General features: G+C 39.7%; 1 protein-coding gene across 2 annotated transcripts; it reads left to right on the forward strand.

Annotated features, from left to right (window-relative positions):
- The first annotated feature begins 677 nt into the window (after positions 1 to 677).
- On the forward strand, positions 678 to 20,961 carry c21h16orf72 (chromosome 21 C16orf72 homolog). Of its 2 annotated transcripts, XM_043711997.1 has the most exons (4): positions 678 to 1,469; positions 2,002 to 2,082; positions 4,460 to 4,738; positions 17,140 to 20,961. In XM_043711997.1, exons 1-4 carry the CDS (start codon positions 1,229 to 1,231, stop codon positions 17,382 to 17,384), a joined length of 846 nt encoding a protein of 281 aa, XP_043567932.1. In that variant the 5' UTR covers positions 678 to 1,228; the 3' UTR covers positions 17,385 to 20,961. The 2 variants fall into 2 exon arrangements, with proteins under 2 accessions (XP_043567932.1, XP_043567933.1); XM_043711998.1 differs by lacking the exon at positions 2,002 to 2,082.
- The last annotated feature ends 5,774 nt before the right edge of the window (positions 20,962 to 26,735 follow it).

A 26,735-nucleotide genomic window follows, 5' to 3' on the forward strand; every position in this document is an offset into this window, starting at 1 on the left:
TCTCTTGCAGACAGGTGTTCTGAAAGAATTGTGTTTCTTTGTTGGTTTCAAGTTGGCATCTTCTGTATGAGTCTGCCCCATGTTGACATCTATCAAATTCTCTTTGATTGATTGGGGAAGCAGGCTCCAAGGGCGAAGTAGCTTACTTCTACTCTTAAAACGCATGTTTCTCATTTCATTGGAGTAAAATAATCATCTATAAACGAGATCCCTCAAGTGAGTAAGTACAAACCCCAAATTAGCATCTCAAGATTCCATCCCCTCCCCCTACAAACACAACCAACCAGGCCTATATCACGTGACACTCCATCTTCCTCACCAGCCGTCATAGCGCATGCGTCGCTGCCTGGCAGAGCTGCCGGGGCCTGTTGCCCTAAGCCCCGCCCTTTAACCCCGACGCCTGCGATGCGTCAGATGAACGACGGGAGCCTCCACCAATCCGAGGTCCGAGCCTGGTCAACCTCTCCCGGCAAAAGATGATGGGATCGACCAATCGGGAAGGCGGGGGTGAAGGGGAGTGGGAGGGCCGAGTACACCGCCGGCGGAGGGGAAGAAGGAGGCGGGGTTTCGTTGGAGAGGCGGCTGCGGCTGGGGGGGGAGGGGCGAATCGCGCATGGGCGTTGGGTCTCCCTTGGTGGGGGTGGGGCTGCCCGCGCGGCCTCCACTGGCGGTGGTTGAAGGGGGACAGACAGAGGAGGGCGGGCGGTGGAGCAGGAGGGCAGGGCTGTACGCGCACATTCTCTCTCTCTCTGTATGCACACGGGCGGTGCGTCCATCTTCCCCACACCAACCCAGCGTCCCTCCTCTAAACGCAGCCACCTCCCCGCCCTACCTACCTCCCTCCCTTCAGTTTAATAACGTCAGCGAAAAGTACAAGCGGGGCGATTGTTGACGGCGCGGACAAGGTTTTTTAATGTGGCTCCGTGTGTCCATGTGAGGAGGAAGAGGAGGTGGTGGTGGGGAGGGGGGAGGAATTTGTTATTTTTGGGGAAAAAAAGCCAAAAAAAATCAAGGGATTAAAAGAAAGAAAATCAAACCAACCTTCTCCCCCCCCGCCCCCAAACCCCTCTCTCCTCCCCCTTTTTAAAACCCCCAAGAAGTGAGGGAGGGAAGGTGGAAGAGGAGGAAAAAACAAGGATATCCAATGATATAACAACAAGACAGGCTCAGCGCAACAACCATCTCTCTGTCTCTCTCCCCCCACCCGCCCCCTCCAATAAATATTTATATGAAAAAGATAGTGGATGATCGATTTATCATGGAGGATAAGAAAGATGAGCACGAGTCAGAGATACAGGAACATTGCCCCGAACACTGGTTTTCCAAATGGGAGAGGCAGTGCCTGGCGGAGAGCGAGCAAGAGGAGCAGACCCAGGAGGAGAGGGCGTCGCTAGAGGAAGAGCAGACCCAGCAAAAACTTTGGCATTTATTTCAAAATTCGGCCACCGCCGTCGCCCAGTTATACAAAGGTACCGACCGGCGAGGTGTCCGCCCTGCTGCTTTCTCTTGTTTCGGCCGGCTTGTATTTAATTTTTACATTTTACGAACGTCCTCTCTCTCTCTTTTTATTATCTCCTCAGAATGGTGAGGGGGGGGGGGTTCAGGGAGAAAACTTTCTTTCTTCTACACTGGCGGACGCGACAAGGGTTTTCTGAGGAATAATTGGGGGAAATCCTTTTTTTTTAAAAAACGTGTCGGGTTGAGGGTTTGTTTGAGAGAGAGTTGGGAAGCCCTTTTTTTTGAGAAAAACAGTCGCAACCAAAATGGCGAAATCAAACATGGCCGTCTCTCTCTCTCTCTCCCCCTCTCTCTATCTATCCAAGAGGGTTGTCCATTTGTCGCCTTTTTGATTATTGTGTGCATCTTAAGTACTGACTTTGCATGGATTGATCATCTAATTTTTGTACCCCTTCTCCCTCTTTTCCCCCTTCCCCCAACACTTTCCTTCCTTCCTTCCCCTCCCTGTGGGGTGTGTGTGTGTGTGTGCTTTTTTTTTTGTAGATCGAGTCTGTCAACAACAAGGGCTGTCACTCTGGGTCCCCTTTCAAAATGCCGCTTCGGCTGTCACCAATGTGTATAAAGGTAAATTCAAACCCCCCCTCCTGTTGGCTGCACTCATCTGTCACTGTGTGGGCTGGGAGGAGGACTGTTTCAACTTTGCACTTGAATGAGGCATGAGCTCTTTATTTTTACCAAAAAAAAAGTGTATGCCTTCCCTCCACTTAAGTACAGTTTAAAAATAAGGTACTACACATATAATTGCAGTTCCTAATAATGACCAGCAGCACACAGCTGCCTCAGTGCATTGTCAGGGTGGAAGGTGAAATGTTGAGGTTCAACTGCTTTAAAGGCTCCGATGCAGAAATTGGTGTAACTTTGTAATAAAAAATCTATCTTTCTACACTTTCCTCTTTTGAAAGTGTAACTGTCAAAAACTGAACTAATTGTATTCATCAGACTTTTCAAATGGTTTACTTTTCTGAATAATTCTACTGAATGGGCTAAGCCCAGGAATCCCCTCCCTTCTCATTCCAATGACTCTGGAATGACTCAGACTTCTAGATAGTGCAGTCAAAACAAAACTGCTGCAACATATTTCCATTCTTACACTAAGCATTTGTAAGCTATTTTATCCAGTTCTCTTCTCATGACACTGATTACTTCCATTTTAATGTTTTTCATTAAATTAACATTCTGTTCCACTTGGTATGTAACATTGAGCAGAGTGTATTTCTTTTGTGGGACAGTGAGATGGTTTTTATTTGACAGTTGAATTTCAGTTCAGGCATGTGCCTACGCTCAAATTAGTTAGGTGACTTTTTTCCCCTCAAATCCTTTGCGCAAATCAATTACATCAACTCAGTTGTGCAGAATTGTATATATAATATATATTGAAGCATTGATTTTAATTTTGTCTCAGGAATATTTAGCCTGTATTGATTGCAAAAGAAAGATGGTCTTCATACTTCTCAAGTATGCAGTGCCTTTTCTGAGTAATTACAGTAGAGGGGTCAAAGTGAAGAAGTAGAAAATGCAGCATTTCCTAAGATTTGATGTTTTTAGAACGTGTGTTTTTAGATGAAAAATGTATTTTAAAAATCCTGTCTATTTGTGGCAGGTCATGTCAGGTTTCTGAATGTTCTTGGCTAGATGTGATTTATTTCCTGGCATAATCATTTGCTTCATCCTTTACATAAGCTGCAGAGTGGCCTAATCTTAAATATGACGCCTGTCCTTGCAATGCAATGCTCTCAATCCCAAGGGAATTTTGAAAACAGAAATCAAACATGTCACACCTTACCACAGCATATTGGAATAATGAGCATACTGCCAATAATTCAGTTGACATTAGTGACTTTATATTTGAGCACTACTGAACTTTTGTTTTAGTGACAAAATAATGCTTTTTCTGTTTTATGGTGAAACATTTCTGATTTTATGAAATAGTGTACAATTTGGACATAGAAGCACCACAATGACATGGAAATGAAGTCTACTGGCTAAAATCTGATTGTGAACTACTATACTTAGAAAATTCTCCAAAAAGATGAATCATTCAATGGTTAAATTTAAGCAATTTGATAAAGTGGCACAGAAAGATTAACCAACTTCATAAGAGTAGAAAGCATTTTATGAAAGGAATGCTTTTGCCAACAGTTTGGATGGTTAAAGATGAAATTCAAAATTATTAGTGAAATTAGTTTTTTAACTTATTGCAGTTGCATTGATAAAGCTTTATAGCGATGTGTCTATACTATTTGACTTGAAAACATCTGAGTTCTGTAGACTGCAATTGGTTTTATTTTTGGACCCCTTGGGAGCATATTTGACCAGTGAAATTTAGTCAGTTGTGCTGGTCATGGTTTTTTTTTATCTATAGTTTCTAAGTAGCTTTCCAAATTTGTTAACAAAACAATTGTAGTTTAAACTGTGCAGCTCGTAGCAGAAATTTACAATGACCTCAAGTGGCAAATCTAACATATTTGGATTCCATGTTATGAGTTTGATGTTTTTGATTCTGACTCTTGAAAATTATTGCACAATTTCCCATGCAACTACTACAGTAATGAAAACATTTAAATATATTTTCAGTTTTGGGCAGTTTCCATTAAGTTTGATCCCTGTAAGAGTGCACACAAAATTTCAAAATCAACTCCACTTGTAAAACTGGCAATCACAAGCATGTTTGTATCCAACAGCGTGTTAACGAGTTTTAAATTGTAATTTTTATTGGTGCTTTTCATTTCTTGGTTCATTTGGTACACTTGCTCGCAAGTCCTGTTCCACAGACTAGATTGCAAAAATCGAGGTTGTCTCTCCAGTGCAGAACTGTGCAGCATTTTGATTTGATGAAAAATTTAATTCCAAAACTGTTGCAAATTAGATTGTGACGTCTAGAATTTTTTGATTCTGGAAGTGCCTAGCTATGCTGAGAAATTTGTCACTGTTTTTGTTTCAGAAAGTATTGAAGCTCATCGCCGAAGCTATGACTTAGGAATTCAGCTCGGTTATCAACGGCGTAATAAGGATGTGTTAGCTTGGGTAAAAAAGCGGAGACGAACTATTCGACGAGAAGATTTGATCAGCTTCTTGTGTGGAAAAGCTCCACCACCACGCAACACCAGAGCTCCCCCTAGACTGACAGTAGTAACCTCACCCACTAGAACACCCACAACAGAAACTAGTTCATCTGTAGAGACTGACTTGCAGCCTTTTCGTGAAGCCATTGCACTGCATGGTAATTATACTGTTAAGTGATTAAGCATTTGTGTGGTTGAGGGTGGGAGATGGGTTGGATATGTTTGATGTGCACATGAAGAGCTTCACCATTGTCAACTTGGTCCTATCTCAACTTTGAGTACAAAATAGTTTAACTGGTCTCAGGATCCAATTCAAATGCATGAAGTTATACAATCAAATAAGGAAAATTTTAGGACAGCTATGTCAGCAATTCATCTGAATTTGTTAATTTGCTTTCTGCTCTTGTAATTATAGTTGTATGCTCTGATAAAGCCATGATTTAGAGGAGCTTCATCCACCTGATGAAGGAGCAGTGCTCCGAAAGCTAGTGCTTCCAAATAAACCTGTTGGACTATAACCTGGTGGTGTGATTTTTAACTTAATAAAGTCAAGTGATTAATGTATATACCCCTATAAATTTTGGTTACGTTTTTTGGAATCAAGTCTTCGTTCAAGATAGACTTGAACTTGAGAGATTTCCAGATTCAGAAATACATGAGGCAACTCATGAATCTGATTTTGTGACTTGTTTTTCATGTAACAGGTAACAAGTATGAAACCAGAGGCTACAGCTTGAGTGGTACCATTTCCTTTAAACATGACTGATTAGAAGGATCTCATTCTTGCTGTCTGCTGTGGGCACATTGGAGAGATTTGCAGGTTGATAATCAACCTGGTTGGCTCAGTTATGAATGCAACCTTGGCCAAACTTTTTTCAATTTCTGCCTCTGAGGAGATGTTATCTGCTGCACCACAAGCCCTCCTTTTTCATGATGTATCCAGGCAATATGAACCGTTCATCAGAGTGTACATATTTGCAGCTGTTTTTGATGGGTGCAAGGAACATAGCCAGTGTATGCTTTGATACAGTAGAAACAGTATGCTCCCATGCTGCTGCTTCAGAAGAGAGGGTCCTGTATAATAACTGCATTAGTAATGGTACTCCTGGAGTTCGGGTTGTAGGTCAGTGTTCATTGATAGAGTAAGCATGCAGAAAACATTAGAAACTGACTGAAAAGGTTTCTATGGATATGTAACTAGAAAAAGACTGAAAACAAGTGCATATCCTTTACAGTTAGAATCAGGTGAATTCATAATGGACAAAAAAGAGATGGCAGACCAATTAATTAATACTTTGGATCTGCATTCGCTAAGGAGGGCACAAATAGTCTTACACAAATATTATCAGCAAAAGGTCAAGCTTGAAAGAGGAACTGAAGGAGATACTTATTAGTCATGAAATAGGGGAAATTGGGATGAAAACTTGCTAAGTCCCAAAGGCTGATGCTCTGTGTCCCAGAGTATTTGAGGAAGTGACCCTACAAATAGTGGACACTTCGATCATTATCAAGCATTCTATAGACTCCAAAAAGTTCTAATTTTCTGAAAGGTAGATCATGTAACCCCTCTTAAGGAGGGAGAGAAAACTGAAATCTAGGCAGTGTAGCCGAACATTATTGGTAGGGACAATGCTGGAATCAATTATTAAGGATTTGATAATTGAGCATTTAGAAAGCAGTGACAGGATCAGACCATGTCAGCACTGATTTGGTAAAGGGAAATCATTCTTGACAAATCTGCTTGAAATTTTTGCAGATGTGACCAGTGGAGTGGGCAAGGGTGAATCAGTGGATGTTGTGTATCTGGACTTTCAAAAGGCCTTTGACAAGGTCCCATACAAAAGATTAGTAATCAAAATCAAAGCTGATGGCTATGAAGGTAGTGTATTGATGTGGATAGAGAACTGGTTGGCAGACAGCGATTTGGAATAAACAGGTCCTTTGCTAGGTTCAGTGCTGGGACCCCAGCTGTTCACAATATACATTAACAATTTGGACGAAAGAATTGAATGCAACATCTCCAAATTTGCAGCTGCCACTAAGTTGAGTGGCAGTGTGTGCTATGAGGAGAATGCAAAGATGATTTTTGGATGGCTGACTGAATAGGTAAATACTTGGCAAATGCAATGCAATGTGGATAAATGTGAGGTTATCCACTTTGGTGAAAACAGGAAGGCTGATTATTATCTGAATGATGGCAGTTTAGGAAAAGGTGAGGTGCACCAAGAGTTGGTTGTCATGGTGGATAGTCGCTGAAAATTGCTGTCGGTGGAGCAGGCAGTAAGGGAAGCTAATGGCATGCTGATCTTCAGAGTGAGTGGATTTGAGTACAGGAATATGGATGTCTTGCTACAGTAAAGCAGGGCCTCAGGCCATTCCTTGAGTATTGTGTGCAGTTGTGTTGCCTTGTCTGAGGAAGGAGACTCTTGTGATTTGAGAGAGTCGGGGGGGGGGGGGGCGTGGTTGTGGATCTCATAGGAAAACGGACAATCCTGATGGGGACTGGGCAGGCTAGATGTGGGAAGAATGTTTCCAGTGTTGGACAAGTCCAGAAGTAGGGGTGACAGCCCAAGACTCAGGGACTGAGGTGAGGGAGAATTCATTCATTTAGATTGTGTTTGTGTGGAATTCTCTCCCACAGTAAGCTATTGGACCAGTTTGTTAATATATTCAGTAGGGAGCTGGATGTAGCCCTTGTGGCTAAAGGGATTGAGAGGTATGGAGAGAAAGCAGGAGTGGGATACTGAAATTACACGTCATATTGAGTGGTGGTGCAGACCCGAAGGGCTGAATGGCCTATTCCTGCACTTTGGTACCATGTTTCTATGTTTTATTGGGTGGCACCCTCCATTAGTATTACTGAAACCAACATGCATGTGCTGGGAGTAGAATGTGAGTTGCTTTCTGTGTGGACACTCAAAAAAAGTATTGTTCTTCAGTGTACTATAGTCAAATGTGCCTGATCAGTGTCTTGCCATACTACTCCATTTGCTAGTGATCTATTGACTGTATTCTGGAGAATGATAAATTGAGCTACTTAAGAATTGTTTCTGATCCTCTTTGCAAAGAAAGAGGATAATAGTCTTGCCCAGCTAATGAAGTGTCCAGCTAATGAACTTCTGATGAAGGAAAAAAACCTTTGAAGTGCTCTTTGAAAGTGTAAATGTGTTGAGGAAATTCGAAGTGTGAAGGTTTCTGACCTGTTTTGTTTTCTCAAATTCATTGTCACAAATTTAATTAGCTCATTAAGTCATTCAGAAATTGTTGATTTAATTGCCTATCCTAATTGAAAGATTCGAACTAAGGGAGCAAGTTATGAAAAATCAGTTATCCGTTTAGTCACTACGTGTCTGTGCAATGATTTTTTTCCCATATTTCTGTGCAAGTTCTACAAGACAGTCAGATCAATCAGATCTGCTTTGAAGGTGGATCAGGTTCAAGGTGCCAAATGACCACCTCTCACTCTTAATGTGTCTGTTCATATTGTACAGATTTGACTTTGCATTCATTGCAAAGACATCTAAGTGTGCTCTGTTTAGTTTCTTCTTGTTATGCAGATTAAAGTCATGGAAATTATGTTCCTTACTTTGCTTACCAAAACTTTTTGCACGGTTAATAACTTCATTGTTATTGCAACTAGTTTTTAATATGCATATTTGTCACAATGTTCAATATGTTTTGATTTTTCAACTTTCTTGGCATGGATTTTTCTACCTCCTTTTTGTTGTCTTATTTTGTGGCTGCACTTAGATTTATTCACTTGATCTCAGTATCCCAGGTGACTAAGATTTGATTTGAGGGGGAAAGAGAGCACGAGAGTAAGTTTGTGGGGAACATACAAACTGTTTTCTTTGCACAAAGCTATAGAGCATTTCTCAATGAGTGAAGGCAAATATAGGTCCCTATATTTGTTATAATGGGGAGCAGAGTTGGCAGAATGTGTGTTTTGGTTTTGTCGTCTTAAACAAGGACAACATTCCAAAAATATTGGGAAATATAAGGTATAGTGAGGGAGGCACTGAAGGAAATGGGATTGGGGTAATTGTGATGAAAGGCAGGTAAGGTTGATTTTACATCCCAGAGTAGTTGAGGAAGTGACCCCAGAAACAGTGGATGCCTGAGTCGTCATTTCTAAGCTTTTGCTGACTCTGGAACAATTCCTATGTATTGGAAGCTAGCTAGTATGACACCTGTACTACTTTAAAAAAAACAGAAAAATGGAAATTCTAGACTGGTTAGCCTGACATTGATTGCAGGGAAAATGTTAGTAAATCTTTTGTAATGGACTCTATCAGAGCACTTGGAAAACAATGACTGGATTGGTCAGAGACAGCACAGATTTATGAAAGGGAAATCATGCTGGCCAAATTTATTGGAATTTTTTGATGTAACAAATAGTTTATAGGGGGGAGCCAGTGGATGTGATTTACTTGAACTTTCAGAAGGCTTTTGATATGATCCCACAAGGGATTAGCATATAAAATTAAAGCACATGGGATTGGGATTGTGCACTGACATGGAGACAGTATTGGTTGGCAGACAGGAAACCAAGAGTAGGAATAAATGGGTCATTTTCCAAGTGGTTCAGCAGGGATCACTGCTTGGACTTAAGTGTTGACAATAAATGTTTGTGATTTTAGATGAGGGAACTAAAGATAATATCTCCAGTTTTGCAGACATGACAAAACTGGCCGAGTGGGTGAAATGTGAGGAGGATAAAGAGATGCTTCAGTGTGGTTTGGACAAGTTGAGGTAGTGAGGAATGCATGGCAGAGAACATTTTATGTGGATAACTGAGGCTTTCTGCTTTGGTCATAAAAGCAGGAAGATTATCTGAATGGTGATAGATTGGGAAAAGGGAGATTCAACCAGAGCTGGATCTCCTTTTACAGAACAACTTTGGATATCCAATCATCAGTAATCCAAATTTCGGATTATTCAAACAAGATCTCAAGGTCCCATAAAAGCGCTATTCATTAGCCGAACAATCTGTTTTCCAAACTGTTATCTGAGCAAAATACTCCGCGCATGTCTCGTTTGGATAATTGAGATTATTCTGTATACCAGTCGCTGAAAGTAAGCATGCAGGTGAAAAAAGCAAATTATATGATAGTCTTCATGCCGAGAGGATTAAAACATGGAAGAATGGTTGTTATGCTCTGAAGGTACAGGATCTTGATGACACCAAACCTAGAATGTGGTGTACAGTTTTGGTCTCCCTAATCTAAGGAAGGATGTTCTTGCAATGAAGGGAATGCATCAAAAGTGTATCAGACTAGTTCCCTGGATGGCAGTTCCTGACATTTGAAGAGGTGCTGGATTGGTTGGCACTGTATTCATAAGGTAGTATCTCATAGTAACTTTCAAAATTCTAACAGGATCAGATGGTAAAGACAGGATGTCGCTGGGGAGTACAGAACCAGGGGTCACATTAGGCTTAGGTCATTAAAAACTGAAATGAGGATAAATTTCTTTGCTCAGAAAGTGGTGAGCCTGTGAAAGCCTCTGCTGCAAAAAGCAGAGGGGGCTAAGCCATAGAATCTTTTAAATAAGCTAGATAAAGGGGCTAAAGGGAGAAAGCCAGAACAGAGTACAGAATTGGATGATCAGCTGTGATCAGTGAATGGCGGAGCGGGCTCAAAAGGGTGAATGGCTTCCTTCTATTATTTTTTAACTTTGTATGACATTATGATCAATACAAATTTAGCTCATATTCAAAAGTTTTTTAGTCATGCTTGCTAAGATCTTACTAAATAATTTTGTACATTTTCTGAAAGACAGATACTTTGTGATTGTTATCTATAAGATTACTGAGATCATCTATTTTCATTTGTGAAACTACCCTAGCCCCCCTCATTTGGTGCAGAATTGTTCTTCGTGGCTTAATTACTTCCAAATTTGATTATTTTGATGCACTGCTGACCAACGCCCAATGTTCTGACTTCATCTCTAGCCTCCACAGTTCTCGTTTTCTGTTGTCTGACTGGCTGTACTTTTCCAGCACCACACTTTTCCACTCTGATCTCTAGCATCTGCTGTCCTCACTTTCTCTTATGTTTAGACTTCAGTTTGCTTGAGTTTGTTGAAAACTCTGGCCATGTCATGATTTGCATCAACTCCTGGACACCAACCCCTGTTTGTTTGCTGAACTGAATTGGCTCTTGAGTGTGCAATGCTTGATGTAAAAATCATCACCCATGTTGTGAAATCTCTCGCTCTGATCTTGTCTGTTCCGATCTTTGTTTCCAGCTTTCTGAGAAATCAAACATGATCCAATTCTGATTATTTGAGCATTTCTGATTATAATTGCACAAATCCTGGTGACAGAGCCTTCTACTCCCTAAAATTCTGAGCCTTTCTATTTGCCCCTTTCTATCTGCCCTCCTTAAAAGCCTGACCTTCTGACCAAGCCTTTGAGCTGTTGGCTGTCTGCCTTATTATTGCCTCATGTTGCTTGGTGTCAAATTGTGCTTCACAACATTTCTGAGCAGCACCTTAGGATGTTTTGCAAAGTTACTTACCGTATGTTGTTGGCCCTTCTCAGTTGCAAACTTAGAACGTGAATCATTTTGGTCTTTTAAAATTTTTATTTGTTTGCATATTGGAAGAAATTACTTTTGAAAATATCAGCAGCAGTCTGAGGATTCAAACCTATTTGTAAAAAGTGTGTTTCACAGGATGAGGGAGATGAGTCAATATTGTTGATGTACCATGGTTTCTTAATCCCTGTCTCTAATCTTCTCAATCCTCTGAGATCCATGCGCCTCCAATTCTGACCTCTTCCACCTCCTGGATTAATCATTCCACCAAGGCTATCCATGTTTTCGGATGTTGAGGCCCTGAACCTGTCTGCCTTGCGACTTCTTTAAGATGTTTCTTTAAAACCTAGCTCATTTACCAAGATTTTGATATTATAAATGGTTGTCAAATTGTTTGATAACACTCTTATGAAATGATAATAAGCTCTTTTGTTGCGTTAAAGGCATTACGTAAATTCAGGTTGTTGTAATGAAATCACTCTGTTACTTAAGACTGAACTGAGGAGGAGAAATGGAAGAGATTGCAAGTGGGTGGGATGAGATCAAAATTAGTTATGGTGAGATAGGTGCAGAACGTGAGCTTTCCCTCTTGATATTTCATGTAGATTCTAAGTAATTGTCAGCAAATTTAATAGCTTCTTTTGGAAATATTTATTTCCGGCCTATATATTTGTTTCTCTCTTTCTTACCCTTATGAATCGTGGTTCACCTGGGCTAATTCTAATCTCAGGAGAGATGAGTACATGTGAACTGCAGCGATGGAGGAAATAGGTAGACTGATGCATGGTGGCTGTCAATTGCTAGGTGTCTTTGAGGAGAAATTGTGACTTAATGTTTGGGTGCTGGGAGATGCACGCTTAATGGAATAAAATGCTCACAGTTTTCAGCTTTTGAGCAAATGACTTGATCCATTGTCACGACAAAAGATTTAAAATTATAGGCCGATTAGCCTAACCTCAGTTGTAGGTAAAATTCTAGAATCCATTGTTAAAGATGAGATTTCTAAATTCTTAAAGTACAGGGTCAAGTTAGAACAAGTCAGCATGGATTTATCAAGGGGAAGTTGTGCCTGAGAAACTTCTTTTGAAGAAGTAACAAGTAGGTTAGACCAGGGAAACTCAATGGATGTTAGCTACCTAGACTTACAAAAGGCCTTTGATAAGGAGCCTCACCAGAGGTGGCTGTGTAAGGTGAGGGCCCATGGTGTTCAAGGTGAGCTACTGACATGGATTGGGGATTGGCTGTCTGACAGAAGGCAGAGAATTGGGATAAAAGGTTCTTTTTCAGAATGGCAGCTGGTGACAAGTGGTGTCCTGCAAGATTCAATGGGACTCCAGTGATTTGGATGAAGAGACTGGGGGCATTCTGGTGAAGTTCACCGATGATACAAAGTTAGGTGGATAAGCAGGTAGTTCTGAGGAGGTGGGAAGGCTGCAGAAAGATTTAGACACTTTAGGAGAATGGTCCAAGAAATGGCTGATGAAATTCAATGTGAGCAAATGTGAGGCCTTCTACATTGGGGGAAAAAAACACAGACAAGGACTATTTTCTCAACGGTCAGAAAATTCATAAAGCCAAGGTACAAAAGAATTTGGGAGTGCTAGTCCAGGATTCTCTAAAGGTTGCCTTGCAGGTTGAGTCCATAGTTAAGGAAGCAAATGTAATGTTGTCATCCATCTCAAGAGGGTTGGAATGTAAAAGCAGTGAGGTGCTACTGAGACTTTATAAAGTTCTGGTTAGGCCCCATTTAGAATACTGTGTCCAGTTTTGGGCCCCACACCTCAGGAAGGACATACTGGCACTGGAGCGTGTCCAGTGGAGATTCACTGATGATCCCTGGAATAGTAGGCCTAACATATGATGAACAGCTGATAATCCTGGGATTGTATTCATTAGAGTTTAGAAGGTGGAGGTGAGATCTAATAGAAAGTTACAAGATAATGCATGAGTTAGAAAGGGTGGATGCTGGGAATTTGTTTCTGTCATGCAGGGACACTAGGACCAGTGGGCACAGAATGAGAGGGTGGCCTCAATTTAGAATGGAAATGAGGAGACATTTCTTCAACCAGAGTGTGGTGGGCCTGTGGAATTCCATTGCCTCGGAGCGCAGTGGAGGCCGGGATGTTAAATGTCTTCAAGGCAGAGATTGATTAATTCTTAATCTGGCAAGGAATTAAGGGTTACAGGGAAAGTGTGGATAAGTGGCGTTGAAATGCCCATTAGCCATGATTGAATGGCAGAGTGGACTCAATGGTCCAAATGACCTGCCTTCCATTCCTATTTCTTATGGTCTTATCAGTTTTGAAGCTGTACGCAACAGCTTTGTGAAGGTTTGTTTGAGACCTATTTCCTAGAAACCTTTAACCTGAAATCCATACCTTGGGCAGCAAAGAAAATGTCAATGTGGCATTGCTTTTGTGTTGTAGAAAGTGTTCTGTCATGCATATTTTTGCAATGTGGGTCAGCATAAATGATCTTGTCACATTTGATTCTGTGTAACCCCTTTTAAATGGATTCTTAGCCTCTGTTAATTTAGGTGGAAAAGTTTCATTTGATCTTTGTCAATTTAATTTTCATTTGTGAAATGAAGCAACAAAGTGAGGTTGGTCTGATTTTTAATTAGAGAAATGTCAGATACTGTACTATTGCTATTGATGTGCATGTGAGTTATTAATGAGTTTTGAAATCGCAGGTCCCGCATTTCTATGCAGTATATATTTGGTCTGTTTATTCTTATCACTTAGCACGTACAATTTTGAGTTGCAAATTGTGTGGTATTTGAGGATTATTTTTAAACCACCAATTCTGAAGTTACAGTAGTCTGTCTGTGGTATTCTAGTGTGAACACCACTGGACATAGTTTCTGCTATGTTTTAGATGCATCAAAAAAATTGTACAGTCTTGCCAATGGGTTTCTACTATGTTAATGCTTGAGCTTTATAAGAATTATGCTGTTGTGCTGTTAATGTATTTGGGATGAGATTTTAAATCTTGGGTTAATTATTATCTGTGGGTGAATTCATCCATGTTCACCCAATTCCTTATAGGTTAACTCTTGCCTCCAGCACACCCCCATGATTTCAGCACTGACTGAGCTAGTTCTGACCCTCTATACCTCCTTTTTGCACATTCACTGAATTGAAGAGTGATGAAATCTTGACCTCAGTATCATTAGGTAGTGTAGTAATTGGTGGCACATCGTTCTATATTTAGTGCTATAAATACCAATTCAGTCCAGTTAACTCTTTAAGCCAGAATTTTATGAACTTGAGTTCTGAAAATTGGTGTTATTTCCGTGTTGAATTAGCCCAGGTTATTTAATTAGTGGCAAATCTAAGCTTATCAACTATCTGCAGTGCGTATCCTTTGAGATCATAGCTGTTTGTTAAGTCAAGTTTGCTTGTCACTAATTTAGTTAGTGTTAAAGCATATCTGAAAAATTTGTGCTCATGTAATTCTGGATTTCTGAGCTTCCCTGTTTTAACCATTTCACCATCGGAGGCTATACTGTCAGCTGGTTAGGCACCAAAGTCTGAGTTCTCTGCCTAAGCATCTCTCTCGCGTGTACGCTCTCCCCCTCTCTCGTGTGTGCTCCCCTTTTCCACCTCCATTGATAAAACCATGGTTAAATAATGCCAATAAACCATTAACTTACATTATTAAAGAATGTCTGTAATTTTAGGTGAGACTTTAGGAACTGAAACTCCCTGTATTAGTATTCCAAATGAAATGGTGGTTATTTTGAATTGTTGACTTCCATTTAGTTGTCTTGTGGTGGACCAGTTTTTGGGGAACATTTCACAGAGTTTTGTGTGGCCATTGTGTTTGCCCATGTAGACATTCTTTGTATAAACTTTAAACTTCAGTGGTTTCTTTTATCAGAAAGAATGACAGCCTGTTAGGATATAAGTTGAAAATTTCCAAGACTGCTTTAGGCAAATCTTGCTAATGTCTTCATCTGGAAGAAATGGCGCAGTTTGTAAGTAGTAACTTTTTAATTATGTTGACTGTGTGCAAATTCAGCATACTAGAATATATATTCCACTGCCAAGGTTTGTGTGCATTTTTACTTTGGCCTGGCAAGCTGGCTAATTGATCAAATATTGTTGGGGAAATATGTTCCGTTTAATGGCCGCACAATCCTAAATGATGGCCTTTTGTGAGATATTAAGTTTGCATATGACACCAAAATTGGTGCTGTACTGGGCAGCAAAGGAGGTTGCCTCTGAGTACAACGGGATCTTGTTCAGATGGGCAAACGCGCTGAGGATGGCAGATGGAGTTAGTTTAGATAAATTAGGTCCTGTATTTTGGGAAGGCAAATTAGGGCAGGACTTGTATGCTTCAGGTTAGGGGGAGTGTTGCTGAACAGAGACCTTGTGTTGCATATTCATACATCTTTAAACTGAGTTATAGATATACGTGGGAAGTGAAAAAGGCATCTGGTATGCTTGCCTTTATTGGTCAGTGCACTGATCATAGGAATTGGGAGGCCACCTTGAGGCTGTACAGGACATTCGTTAGGCCACTCCTAGAATACTGCATTCAGTTCTGGTCTCCCTGCTATAGGAAAGATGTTCTGAAACCTGAAAGGGTTTGGAAAAGATTTACAAGGGTTTGAACTGTTGAGAGAAGCTGAATAGGCTGGGACTGTTTTCTCTGGAGTGTTGGAAGCTGAAGGCTGACCTTGAGGTTTATAAAACCATGAGGGGTATGGAGCGGGTGAATCGTGAAGGTCTTTTTTTTTTCCCCCAGTAGGAGGAGCCTAAAACTAGAGGGCATAGGCTTACGGTGAGAGAGGAATGGTTTAAAAAGGACCTAAGGGACACTTTTTCCACACACAAGATGAAGTGCGTATGGAATGAGCTCCAGAGGAAGTGGTGAAGGTATTTAACAGCATTTAGAAGGGTATATGAGCAGCAAGGGTTTTGAGGTATATGGCAAATGCTGGCAAACTGGGCGAGATTTATTTGGGATATCTGGTTGGTATATAGAGTTTGACCAAAGGGTCTGTTTTGGTGCTGTATGTCTGACTCGATGAAATCTATGATCTTTGTTTGAGTTCTGATATTTTGCCAGCATCACCGTCTCTTTACAATCACAAGATTATTTACAAAATGTTCACACTCTGCAGTTTCTAGTAGAAGTATTTACAAAATGGTATTGAATGCAAGGTTGTGACACTTGAAATGCATGTCAGTGTGGGATTTTACTTTTTTTTTCACTTCCCCCTCCGTCCCTTTTACTCCTCAACCCCAGTATTGAATCCTGGTTGACAGCCAATGCAGTACTGATTCCAACAGATAGGTTTATTGGAGGTGGGTATGTATGTATTAATCGCTGTAATTCCTTCTTAGAATGGCAAAGGTACTTTATTGGCTACAAGTAACTTGAAGGTATATTGACATTGTGAAAGGCATTGTATGACTAAAGTAAATCCTTTTCTTTCACCCATCTCCTTTGTTTCATCTCTCCCATCCTTCTCTCAGCACCCATCCGCCCCACCCCTTCCTTGAACTCTTCTGCCCTCTCTTTTTTTTTCTCTCTCCACCCCCCCCACCTCCAAATATTGGACTTCCGTTTCTCACTCCTTTTTCATCACCCCACTTGTGTTTTCCTCTCTCCAGTTGGCCTGTTCTGGGTGTCTTTCACACTGTTATCCTTCTCACCTGCCTGTCACTCACTTTCCTGTCCCAGTTACAGCTATGTGTCTCTTTGCTAATTACTTGCAAGGTACAGTTAGTGTGTTGGTCACTGCAATCTGATTTAAATTTGTCACTTTTTGCTTTATTGACAAGCTTATGAACAATGTGTGCTGTTGTGCGCACTGTCAGTTATCTGAACCCATCTATTTATTGGCCTGAATGATTAAATTTGAGCTGGTGTCCTTGTGAAATGCTGTCAAAATCTGGTGGTAGCTAAGTGGGTTGGCAAAATAACTATTTTGTGGTCAGTGCACTGTGCCAGAGTGTTGCATGTTAAGCTGATGATTTTAATGCTTTTTGTTTTTGCCCCCATAGGTCTTAGTGGAGCAATGGCTAGTATAAGTGTGCGCTCAAGTACTCCAGGGTCTCCCACTCATGTGAGTGGTAGCTCCAACACTTCCCGCAGGAGAAATGGACTCCATGATGTGGATTTGAACACTTTCATATCAGAAGAAATGGCACTCCATTTGGACAATGGTGGCACAAGGAAACGTACCTCAGCCCAGTGTACTGATGTCATCACAGACTCCCCAACGCACAAGCGCAATCGAATGCTTTGAACTTTTATGATTGCTGTGCTACTTGAAAGCCACTTGATACTCGACACTTTCTTGAATGGAAATGGAGGGCCATCATAACTTGTTTGATTTGTGAAAGTACAAGTGAATTCAATAATGATTGCCGTAAAGGAAGTTCTAACTAATGCAGTAGATGCCTCTTGTAATTATGGCTTTTCCAATACTGGTCTTGTGACAGAGGACATCCAATCATTTGTGTGCTAGTTAGCAAGATCATCATAGGTGAACACATTAGATTCCAAGCTAAAGTGACCTTAACTTGTTTCCTTTTAAAGGGAAGGGTAACATTGGATGTTAATTTGGTTAAACCTGTTAATTGCCCGTTTATTTTCTTATGTGTTGACTGTCTGCTTCAACAGTATTGCCAGTATATCACTGATAGTCTGTTAAAATGGCATCTTCCGTCAAATCTGCAGACTTCCATTTTACAGCACTGTACTAAGACACTACTAGTTTTTGTATAGTGCAAGCATATAAGTTGTATCAATATTGGACTATTTTTAGTTAAACTCAAGCAGCTGCTAATTCTGTGGATTGTGGAAATGGTGCTATGATGGTCATGCAATTAATACTAAATATCAAATCAACATAAAAGATCTTTATTGGATTCACTTCTTGTGTTTTAAGTGTTGCAAAAATTACAACAATAATATTGACTTTCCCATAAAAATTCTAAACTCTTATGTTTAAATATATAAATATATATAAATATATGTAATGTATATACTAAGCATTTGGATGCTGGTATAGTACTCGTGCTACATAATGTAAATAAAATGTGCACACCAAACCCTGGAGTGGATATCCGAAATCAGAACTGCATCATGCTCAGTTTAAGCATTTCCTTCACGTAGTGGAGCTGGTCCAGTTAGATAATTCATGGGACAGAGTCTTTGACAGTGGGTTTAAAAAAAACTTAGTCAATTACTTGCGACCGTTCACTTTTAAAATGGTCTGCAGTAGTCTGTTAATGGAGGTGATTTATTTTCATTTGCTGATGTTTGTGTAAACATACTCGCATAAACCTGATTTTCAAGCCTGTTTGTTGCAAATGCTACATTTCTATCTCATCTGCTTGCATTTTTATGAAGTGATTCTTGAGAAAGAATACTTAGCCTTATAAAGTCTGTTTATGGAGAAGTTTTAACTGATGAATTTACACTGTGGTAAACCGGATTAGCAAAAAAACCCTGTCACTTACTGCAAACATAGTGGCACAACCTTTCAATGAATTTGCTTTTCGTTATAAAAAATCAGAACTCAAGGTCACTACATAATCAACGGCTTGAATAAAACTTAAACGAGCTGATGTGTACACACTAACTTGAGCAATTTTGCCCATTTGCACATGCAGATACATCTCTTGGCAAATGTTACGTTGTCTTCTTTTCTCACTGGGAAGCCTATGCAAAGTGCAATTTAATTGTTTTATGTAATACTAATTTGGAGGGTTGGCTGTTAGCCTCACCACTGAGTGTATGATCCAGACAGCCTTAAAAGGTTGTTTTTTTTTTCAGTCAGGCAGTCGGGTATGCTGTAAGACAGCACTTTTTTTTTCCCTTTTACAATAACAGTATAAATTTTAGACTGGTTCCCTTCCCTCTTCAATTTCCTCCTCTTTGTGATTTACCAACCTCAAGCCATCTGTAGGTCATATCAATAACATTAAAATACGGCTTCAGCATAACTGAAGAAGCTTTATTTTAAATAAGTGATCTTTGAAACTGTATAAACGACATCTGATACGGGAATTCTTACAACGGGTTGTCTGGTGAGAACTCTGGGCGCATCTGTAAACACTGGCAACCAATATGAATTTTTAGTTTATTTTGTCAGATGCTTAGGCTCATTTTGAAATTGGGAGTGCTGGATGCTGTCACATAATCAGTTTAACTGGTTTTAGACTATGTGGAGCTAAAAGATGTATTAACTTATGTTGGGGGGGGGGGGGGAGAGAATGTAAAATAATGTTGCTTATGCTACACCTTCAGAGAAAAAAACCTTTTGAATGAGCTTGTTTTTCTGAGAGGATGGGAAGGATAAGCGTCAAAGGTTGACAGGAGGGGGGAGAAAAACTTGTGTGCGTTCTAAAAGTCAAGATATGGCTTTCAGTAAATTTTGCACTAACAGATTTTCAGTTTACAATGATCGATGACATTTGCATGTCTGCTTTTATCACATTATTACCACAAACTCCTTTGGCTCTTTTTGCAGGAATTTTATTTTGTCACTTTTCTAGCTTAATGTAAATAGTATAATGTAAATTGCAGTAGGGGTAGACCACCACCACTGAGGCAATTGATATAATTCCATACAATGTTTTGATAAATTTTGAATTTTAATAGTGTGCTGAAAAGGTATTGCGTAATGGTGTAAAGCTACATGGATGGCTTTCTAAGTTGCACGCTGTTTGTTTCACTTGCTAAGTCATTTTGATTTGGTGGAAACCACTGTAATCTGTCATCGCCATTTAAGGATAGGTAGCACTTCACTTTAATGAGTTAACTGTACCGAACTGTTATTTCATCTAACTGTAGCGTGCACTTGGAGAAAGAATAAACACCATGCAAATCGGACATTGCCTTTTTCAATTGCACTTGTTTACGTGGAATTAATTCAAAATTACTTAATTTTAGGAATTTTCTGTCTTGCCCACCCATTCGCTTCCATTGTTACACTTATAAATGTATTAACACTAATCTGGGAAAAATTAGGGTTACTGGAAGTTCTAAATGAAACTTTAAGATGACTGTTTTGGTAATTGGTTTGACTGTCAAAACAAAGTTTGATTTCCTATTCTTGGTTTTTCATTACCTTTTTTTCCCTTCCTGTCCTTCCCATGTACAAGTGTGGGCATTGTGCACTTTGCTATAATGTCTTTTAAGTGTGTTAATACGGTGCCAAATAAGTGTTCAACGGACAGGGGTCAACAGGTAGCTTTTCAGATGTGCAGTATTTGCCATGTAATAAGGTTTTGTTCATTTTAATTGCTGAACATAGTTATAAAGGTTTTTGATTGCAAATATGAAAAATGTTTTGAAGCCAGTACATTAACTTTTAAGGCTTAATGAAGCTTTTGGCCTCTCTTACCCCAAATGTTTACTTGACACACTTAAATAGTCCAATGAGTATTACTATGCTTCTGGAGTGTCTAATTTAAGTATGATGGTAATAAAGAACTGTGAATGATATTATGCGTCCAGTTTGCGTGACGGAGTGTTTCAGAGTAGATAGTAGTTGCAAGTTTCTGGTTGTTAACTAATTGGGAGCACTGTTGAAAATTGTTTTCATTGTTTTTTGGTTGATTGAATTACACTTGTATAAAAGTTAATTCCTGTAAAGTTTCCTCCCTTTTGATTACAATTCTTGTAACTGGGTAATGGAACAATCACAAACCTGAACAGGTCCTCTGAGCACTTGAATACGGAGGTAAAGGATTTGTAAATTTTTCCCTTCCCTTTTTGTGGGGGTGGAGAAAAGTTGAAATTTGTAAAGTTAGCTTTCTGGAGCAAAATATGGACAGTGGCATTCAAACAGTTATTAAAAGGAAACAACATCAGTACCGATTACAGCTGCTTAACTGTTGTGTTAAAATGTGACAGTTCAGTATCACAGCTAAATCTCTTTGTGTCCTTGATTTATCAGACTAAGTTCAAATCTCTACGCTTTAATCTAATTTGTGTAATGCAGCAATTATTGTTACAAATGTTGACGTGTTCAATCCCAAACCCATTCCACTCCTGGTTTGAAAAGCCATGTGTGAAAACTTCAGGCTGATGCTAATATTTCTGCACGTGGAGAGCTTATTTGTGTCAACATCTGTGGTACATTAGAGTCAGGAGCACCTAGCTTTGATATTTCAACTAAAAGTTTTACAATTCATAGAATATTTGTTTATATTCAGTTAAGATGTGCTATGCCAGTGTTTACTCCCCAATTCTAATTAACCTTGAATGTGATGGTGAGCTGTCACCTTAACCTTAGCCATCTGGACAATGGCAGCCTTTGTGCAATTTCAAAGTGTAGAGACCGTTATAAACCTGAATATAATAGCATGCTGCCATTATATGTAGATCATTTGCCTGCAATGCAGAACATACAATGCAGGTAATTGAAAGATTCATTTTATGTTAAGGAAGTTATTTCTTTGCAGTGTAGCTTTACTGCTATGACACAGAAGCAAATTCAGTGCTTCCTGCAAAGCACTTGATAAGTTTCACATTGATTCAACCAGTAATTTGTAAAATTCCAACTAACTGCATGTTGTGCTTATGCATCAAAGTTATATCTGCTCAAGTTTTTTTAAAAACATTTCTATTTTCTATCCAGTAATATTATGCACTATTCTGAATTCTTGCAACCAAATGTCTTTATTATTACTTCAGTCTTGGCGTTTTTGGATAAAGTAATGATTATATAAAATTTTCCATGTTGCTGATTTGTTAATCAGGTAGTCAACTACTACTGTGAATTAGGGATGCCACCCCAAATTCAAGCAAAGGCTTGAAGATTGAGACCCAATCTAGATTCAATAAATGAAGAAAAACATTCCCATTGGTGAAAATATTGGTCAGCAGAGACAGCTGATTTAAGGTGACTGGTAAATAAGGTAGGGGTGGTATTTTAAAAAAAAACAACTTAGGCAGGAATGTACTGCTTGATAATGAGCCAATTGCTAATTCATTTATGGCTTTCAGATAGGAATTGTGGAACCACGCGAGGAGGAAGTGGGTGAGTGGGGCGAGCTGAATTTCTCTTTTTGTGGGGGGGGGGGGTGCGCGATGGAAAGAATCTAGTGTAAATACTGGATGAGTGGCTTCTGTTGAAGACATTTTGACTCATCTGGCTTATTGCATAGTAGCCCTGGCTATATCACTTGTAGTAACGATGTGATGCTTTTATGGGAACAAGCCACATTGTAAATTCATGTGGATATCGGTAACAGGATCTTGGCAGCTTGCAATTGGTTTTAACTTTTTCTGCTTTTCACTGTGATGGCTATGCCAGACTTGACAATATTGTTTTGCTGTATGATTGGATACTTCCCCCAAATTCCACTTCCAATTGACTGGAGAGGAATTTGGCCCCTTCCAATATTTTGTGATTTGATGACGCAAGTAATCCATTTGTGCAGAGATTTCTAAATAAACCTGCGATCTGCAATTTTGAGACAATTTGTTACAGTTGCACTAAGGCATTTCCTGCGAGTTCAATTTGGTGACATAAGTATTTTTGCAATTTCCCTGTTTGTGTAAATAATATGTGAAATAAAATTTTGATATGGAATAATTGCGGTAGAGGGCAGGGGGGAGGAAAGGCACTAGATTGAACAATGGGTTGCCAATCCTCCTCTTTTAAAATTCCTGGAGTTTGGAATCTGATTCAGAAATGAACAATTCTGCTTGTATATCCTTGAAGATAGTTAGTGTCAATTTTTAATTGGATTGGTGGTACGGTAACAGGTCTAGCTGAAGATGTAGGGCAAGTTTCAGGAAGTTTGGAGAGCAGGAACACGTGAAAGCGGGTGTCTCTACTATTTTTCCCAACATGGAGAAAGTGAGGACTGCAGATGCTGGAGATCAGAGTCGCGTGTGTGGTGCTGGAAAAGCACAGCAGGTCGGGCAGCATCTGAGGATCAGGAGAATCGACGTTTCGGGCAAGAGCCCTTCATCAGGAATGAGGCTTGTGAGCCAATCTACTCCATTGGCTGTGTTTCTCCAGCACCACACACTGTACTATTTTTCCCAACTGCTTGGTCATTATCATGGTGCTTCTCTGTTCAGGCCAACCTATCCCGATTTCTTACAGCTCTCTAAAAGTACAGAGTGGCTATTTGGTCTCTCAAGCAGTTTTCAGTAGGGTCATGGCTAATCCCATGTTCCTCATGTCTGCTATTCCTGCTGTTTCCCCTTCACCCTAATAATAAAGGATTTCTGTTTTCAATATACACAGACTCCACCCTTTGGCATGGAGTTCCAAAGACACTCAACCTCAGAAGAAATGTTTCCTTATCTCAGTCTTAAATTAGTTCCCCGTTATTCTGAGACTGTGCCTTCTCAGGCCCCTTAAGAATCCTTTGTTTCAGTCAGATCACCTCTCATTGTTCTAAACTCCAGAATATATCTCTTATATTTAGGATTCCACTGGTTTGATGTGTGGTTGGGTTGGCTGGTCACATGAACTGTGACACCAGTCTTTTGAGATGTACATGTGTGGGTTGTTTAGTGGTCAACATATGAAATCTAATGTTAGCATCAGATCAAGCTAGAGGCACTAAGTGACACTAAACTGCATACAAGCTAAATTTTATCTCGCTACTATCTTCATTCTGGCAGGCCTGTCAACCCCACACCCCCATTCCACCACATTTATTGCCTTGATTTACATTTTAAGTTGTTAATTAAAGGCAGCCTGAAAACAGCATTTGATCCACATGTGACAATGAATGTTGTTGCAGTATACTGGAATAAAAGACAGGGAAATGCTTCCCATTCATCATGGCATGACGTTGATTCTTTATATCAGAGGAATCTAAACCCAAAGGAGAAGTCCTGATTTTTGTTGCATGATCCACTCTCAAATCTAGCAAGTTGGCAGTGAGAATCACCACTGAGTGCACAGGAATCCTCATTGTGTTGTGACTAATTTCTGTAAATAGTATTTGAATTACGCAATCTTTTCAATCTGATTTATAGGGTCAGAATGTGACATGACAGTTGAAACTTCCCCATCTTGTTTCCAGCAAGGTTTGTAATGAGATGATCATAAATGGGGACCCTGTATGAGTATTTCTTAACTTATTTTGTGGCTCATTTGTCACCATTGTTGCTGGGTCAAAAAATCATAGAATTCCTGCAGTATAGAAAGGGGCCATTTGTCCCATTGAATTGAATCCGCATTGATCCTTCAAAGAGCAATCCTTGCTTTTAAACCTGTTCTTTTCTCACTTCAATCTGCAATTAATAATATGGAAAAATAAAAAAAGACACCACTCTTTACAGTGCTCCCATGTGCCTGTTACCTTAAGTGGTTGGTGTTGCAGGTTGGGAAGGTTCAGTCAAGGGTGACTTAGCAAATTGCTACTGTGCATCTTGTAGGTGGTTCAGTCTTGTTGTGATGGACAGAATGAATATTTCATATGGCCTCCAGAGTGCTGGTCAAGTGGGCTGCTTTGTTCTGGATCACTGTGAAGAACACAAATTGAACCTGGGATCCTCCTGATCTTTACAGCTTCGGGACATTAAGTTCTTAGTTGGCAGCCTTAACCTCTGACCTCTTAGATGGAATGGGTAGTACATAGAATGCACTGGGTGTGTAAATATTTGTAATATTTAATGAAATCCATATGTGAAGGAAAAACCTGACTTCAAAAAAGCTCCTTCATGTCTTATAACACTTTAAACGAATAACCACATGATGGTACACCTCAAATTAGATCTTGTTTGTCCTTAATATTGTTTGCAGCTTCAGGATGCATGTGTTTCCCTACTGCTAAGTACTTCTGAAATGCCGTGATTGTTGAAAACATGGACAAATATGGTTACAATTGTGAACTCTAAGCTCATACAAACAACATGATAAATTTGCATGTTATTGACAGATACTAAGATTGGTCAGTGAGAGGTTTTCTTTATTTGTAGTTGTGTCTACAAGCTGAGTCGGTAAAGTTTCGGGAATGCATTAGTAATAGTGACCATCTAAATGGTCAAGATTGTTGCAATTTTCTGCTCAAAGGCTTTTTCAAAATGGTTTGAGCAAAGTGATACAGAAATGATTTAATCTTTCTTCAGGTAAAATTCATGCAGAGGATTAATTTAAAACTGAAGCCTTACATTATACTCGGTGGAATGGTATTTTCCACGTTGTGTTGAAGTTCATTTTGCAGATCAGTTGCAGAATTTGAAGCAAGTAAACTTTAACATATTTGACTGTTGATGTTTCAAAAGTGGTTAGCCAATGAATTATGTACAATTAGCTCCATTTTCTCATGGAGTAGAAATGGTGATCCTTTTGAAATTTGTCCTGATGAGAAGGTAGCAATATTTTGCGCAGTATCCGATATTCTGTTTATTGACAGGGGCACGTGGAATGTCCTTCCAGGACTACCAGTGCCTTCTCAATAAAGTAGGCACTTCAGGGATTGAACGGTAAAGGTTAGGCTGCTATTAACCCAGAGGACAACAGTGCTTTTCTCTCTTGTTTAGAGAGAACTGGCTGGTGATGAGTTTAGCCTGATGGTCACGACATCTCAAGCAAGAGAGTAATGTTGTGAAGGTGGGGCTTTCATGGTGTTCAAAATGGCTGACTCTTTGACCTTGAAAGAATTGTTTTCACAAAACTGAAAAATTAAACTCTATTTTCACTAAACTTTAGAACTCAAGTTCTTGAATACAAATAATAGATGGTATCTCCTGACACTCATAGGATAATGCATACACAGGCCGGATATAAACGCAATTTTTAAAAAAATTAAAAATCTGCTTGATGTCAGTAGTTTTTTTCCTCTAATAACATTTTCACTTTTAGCATTTTTGTGTTAAATTTTTAACACTTCAAATTAATTCAGAGGTTTTGTTCCTGCATATCCGTTCAGGGTGGCAATGAACATAGTCCATGCTATATTTCAAATCTTTAGAACAATTGGGTCAGACTATGTTCATTTAGACCCACTTCACCTCAAACCCTCACCTGGGTCTCAGATCTGCTGAAACAGTTTGTTTGCATCCATCTTAGATGGCCAGTTTTGCATTTTACATTATTCAGCAATGCCACGGATTTCCAAATCTGCAACAGAATATATTTGTAAATGTTTTAAAATATCTTAGCTGTCACCAAATGTCCATACTCATGGTCATCCCCGCACAGTTTCTAGATCTTTCTATAGTGACTATTTGTTTATTTCAGACCTGGGTCAATGCCAAGGCATAACCAATAAAGCCCAATGTGCAATGATCAGTTACCAGACACTTCTAATCAAAGAATGACTGAACAATTGAACTCCACGTGTGCACTATTTAATCCAAACGGAAGTGCTGTAAGAAGAGCTAATACCTTCTTGGAACTGCAATGAAAGGTCAGCTTAGATTAGACAGTTAATTCTGAAGTTAGAAGATATGGTTTTATGACTTAGAGATTTCCAAATTGCTGGCACCTATTAAGGTGAACGCTCAGCACATCCTAATTGTGGTACTGGGCGTACTCCACTGCCTGCCTTAAAATAGTAACTTGGAGTCTTTCACATCAATCTGAGCGCGAAAGTGGCATCTCAGCATCCGAACTCAAATGCAGCTGGTGACATTTTCACTCAGGTTTGTATGACAACAAAAGAACATA

This window comes from Chiloscyllium plagiosum, chromosome 21 (assembly GCF_004010195.1).
Source record: "Chiloscyllium plagiosum isolate BGI_BamShark_2017 chromosome 21, ASM401019v2, whole genome shotgun sequence".
NCBI classification, from domain to species: domain Eukaryota; kingdom Metazoa; phylum Chordata; class Chondrichthyes; order Orectolobiformes; family Hemiscylliidae; genus Chiloscyllium; species Chiloscyllium plagiosum.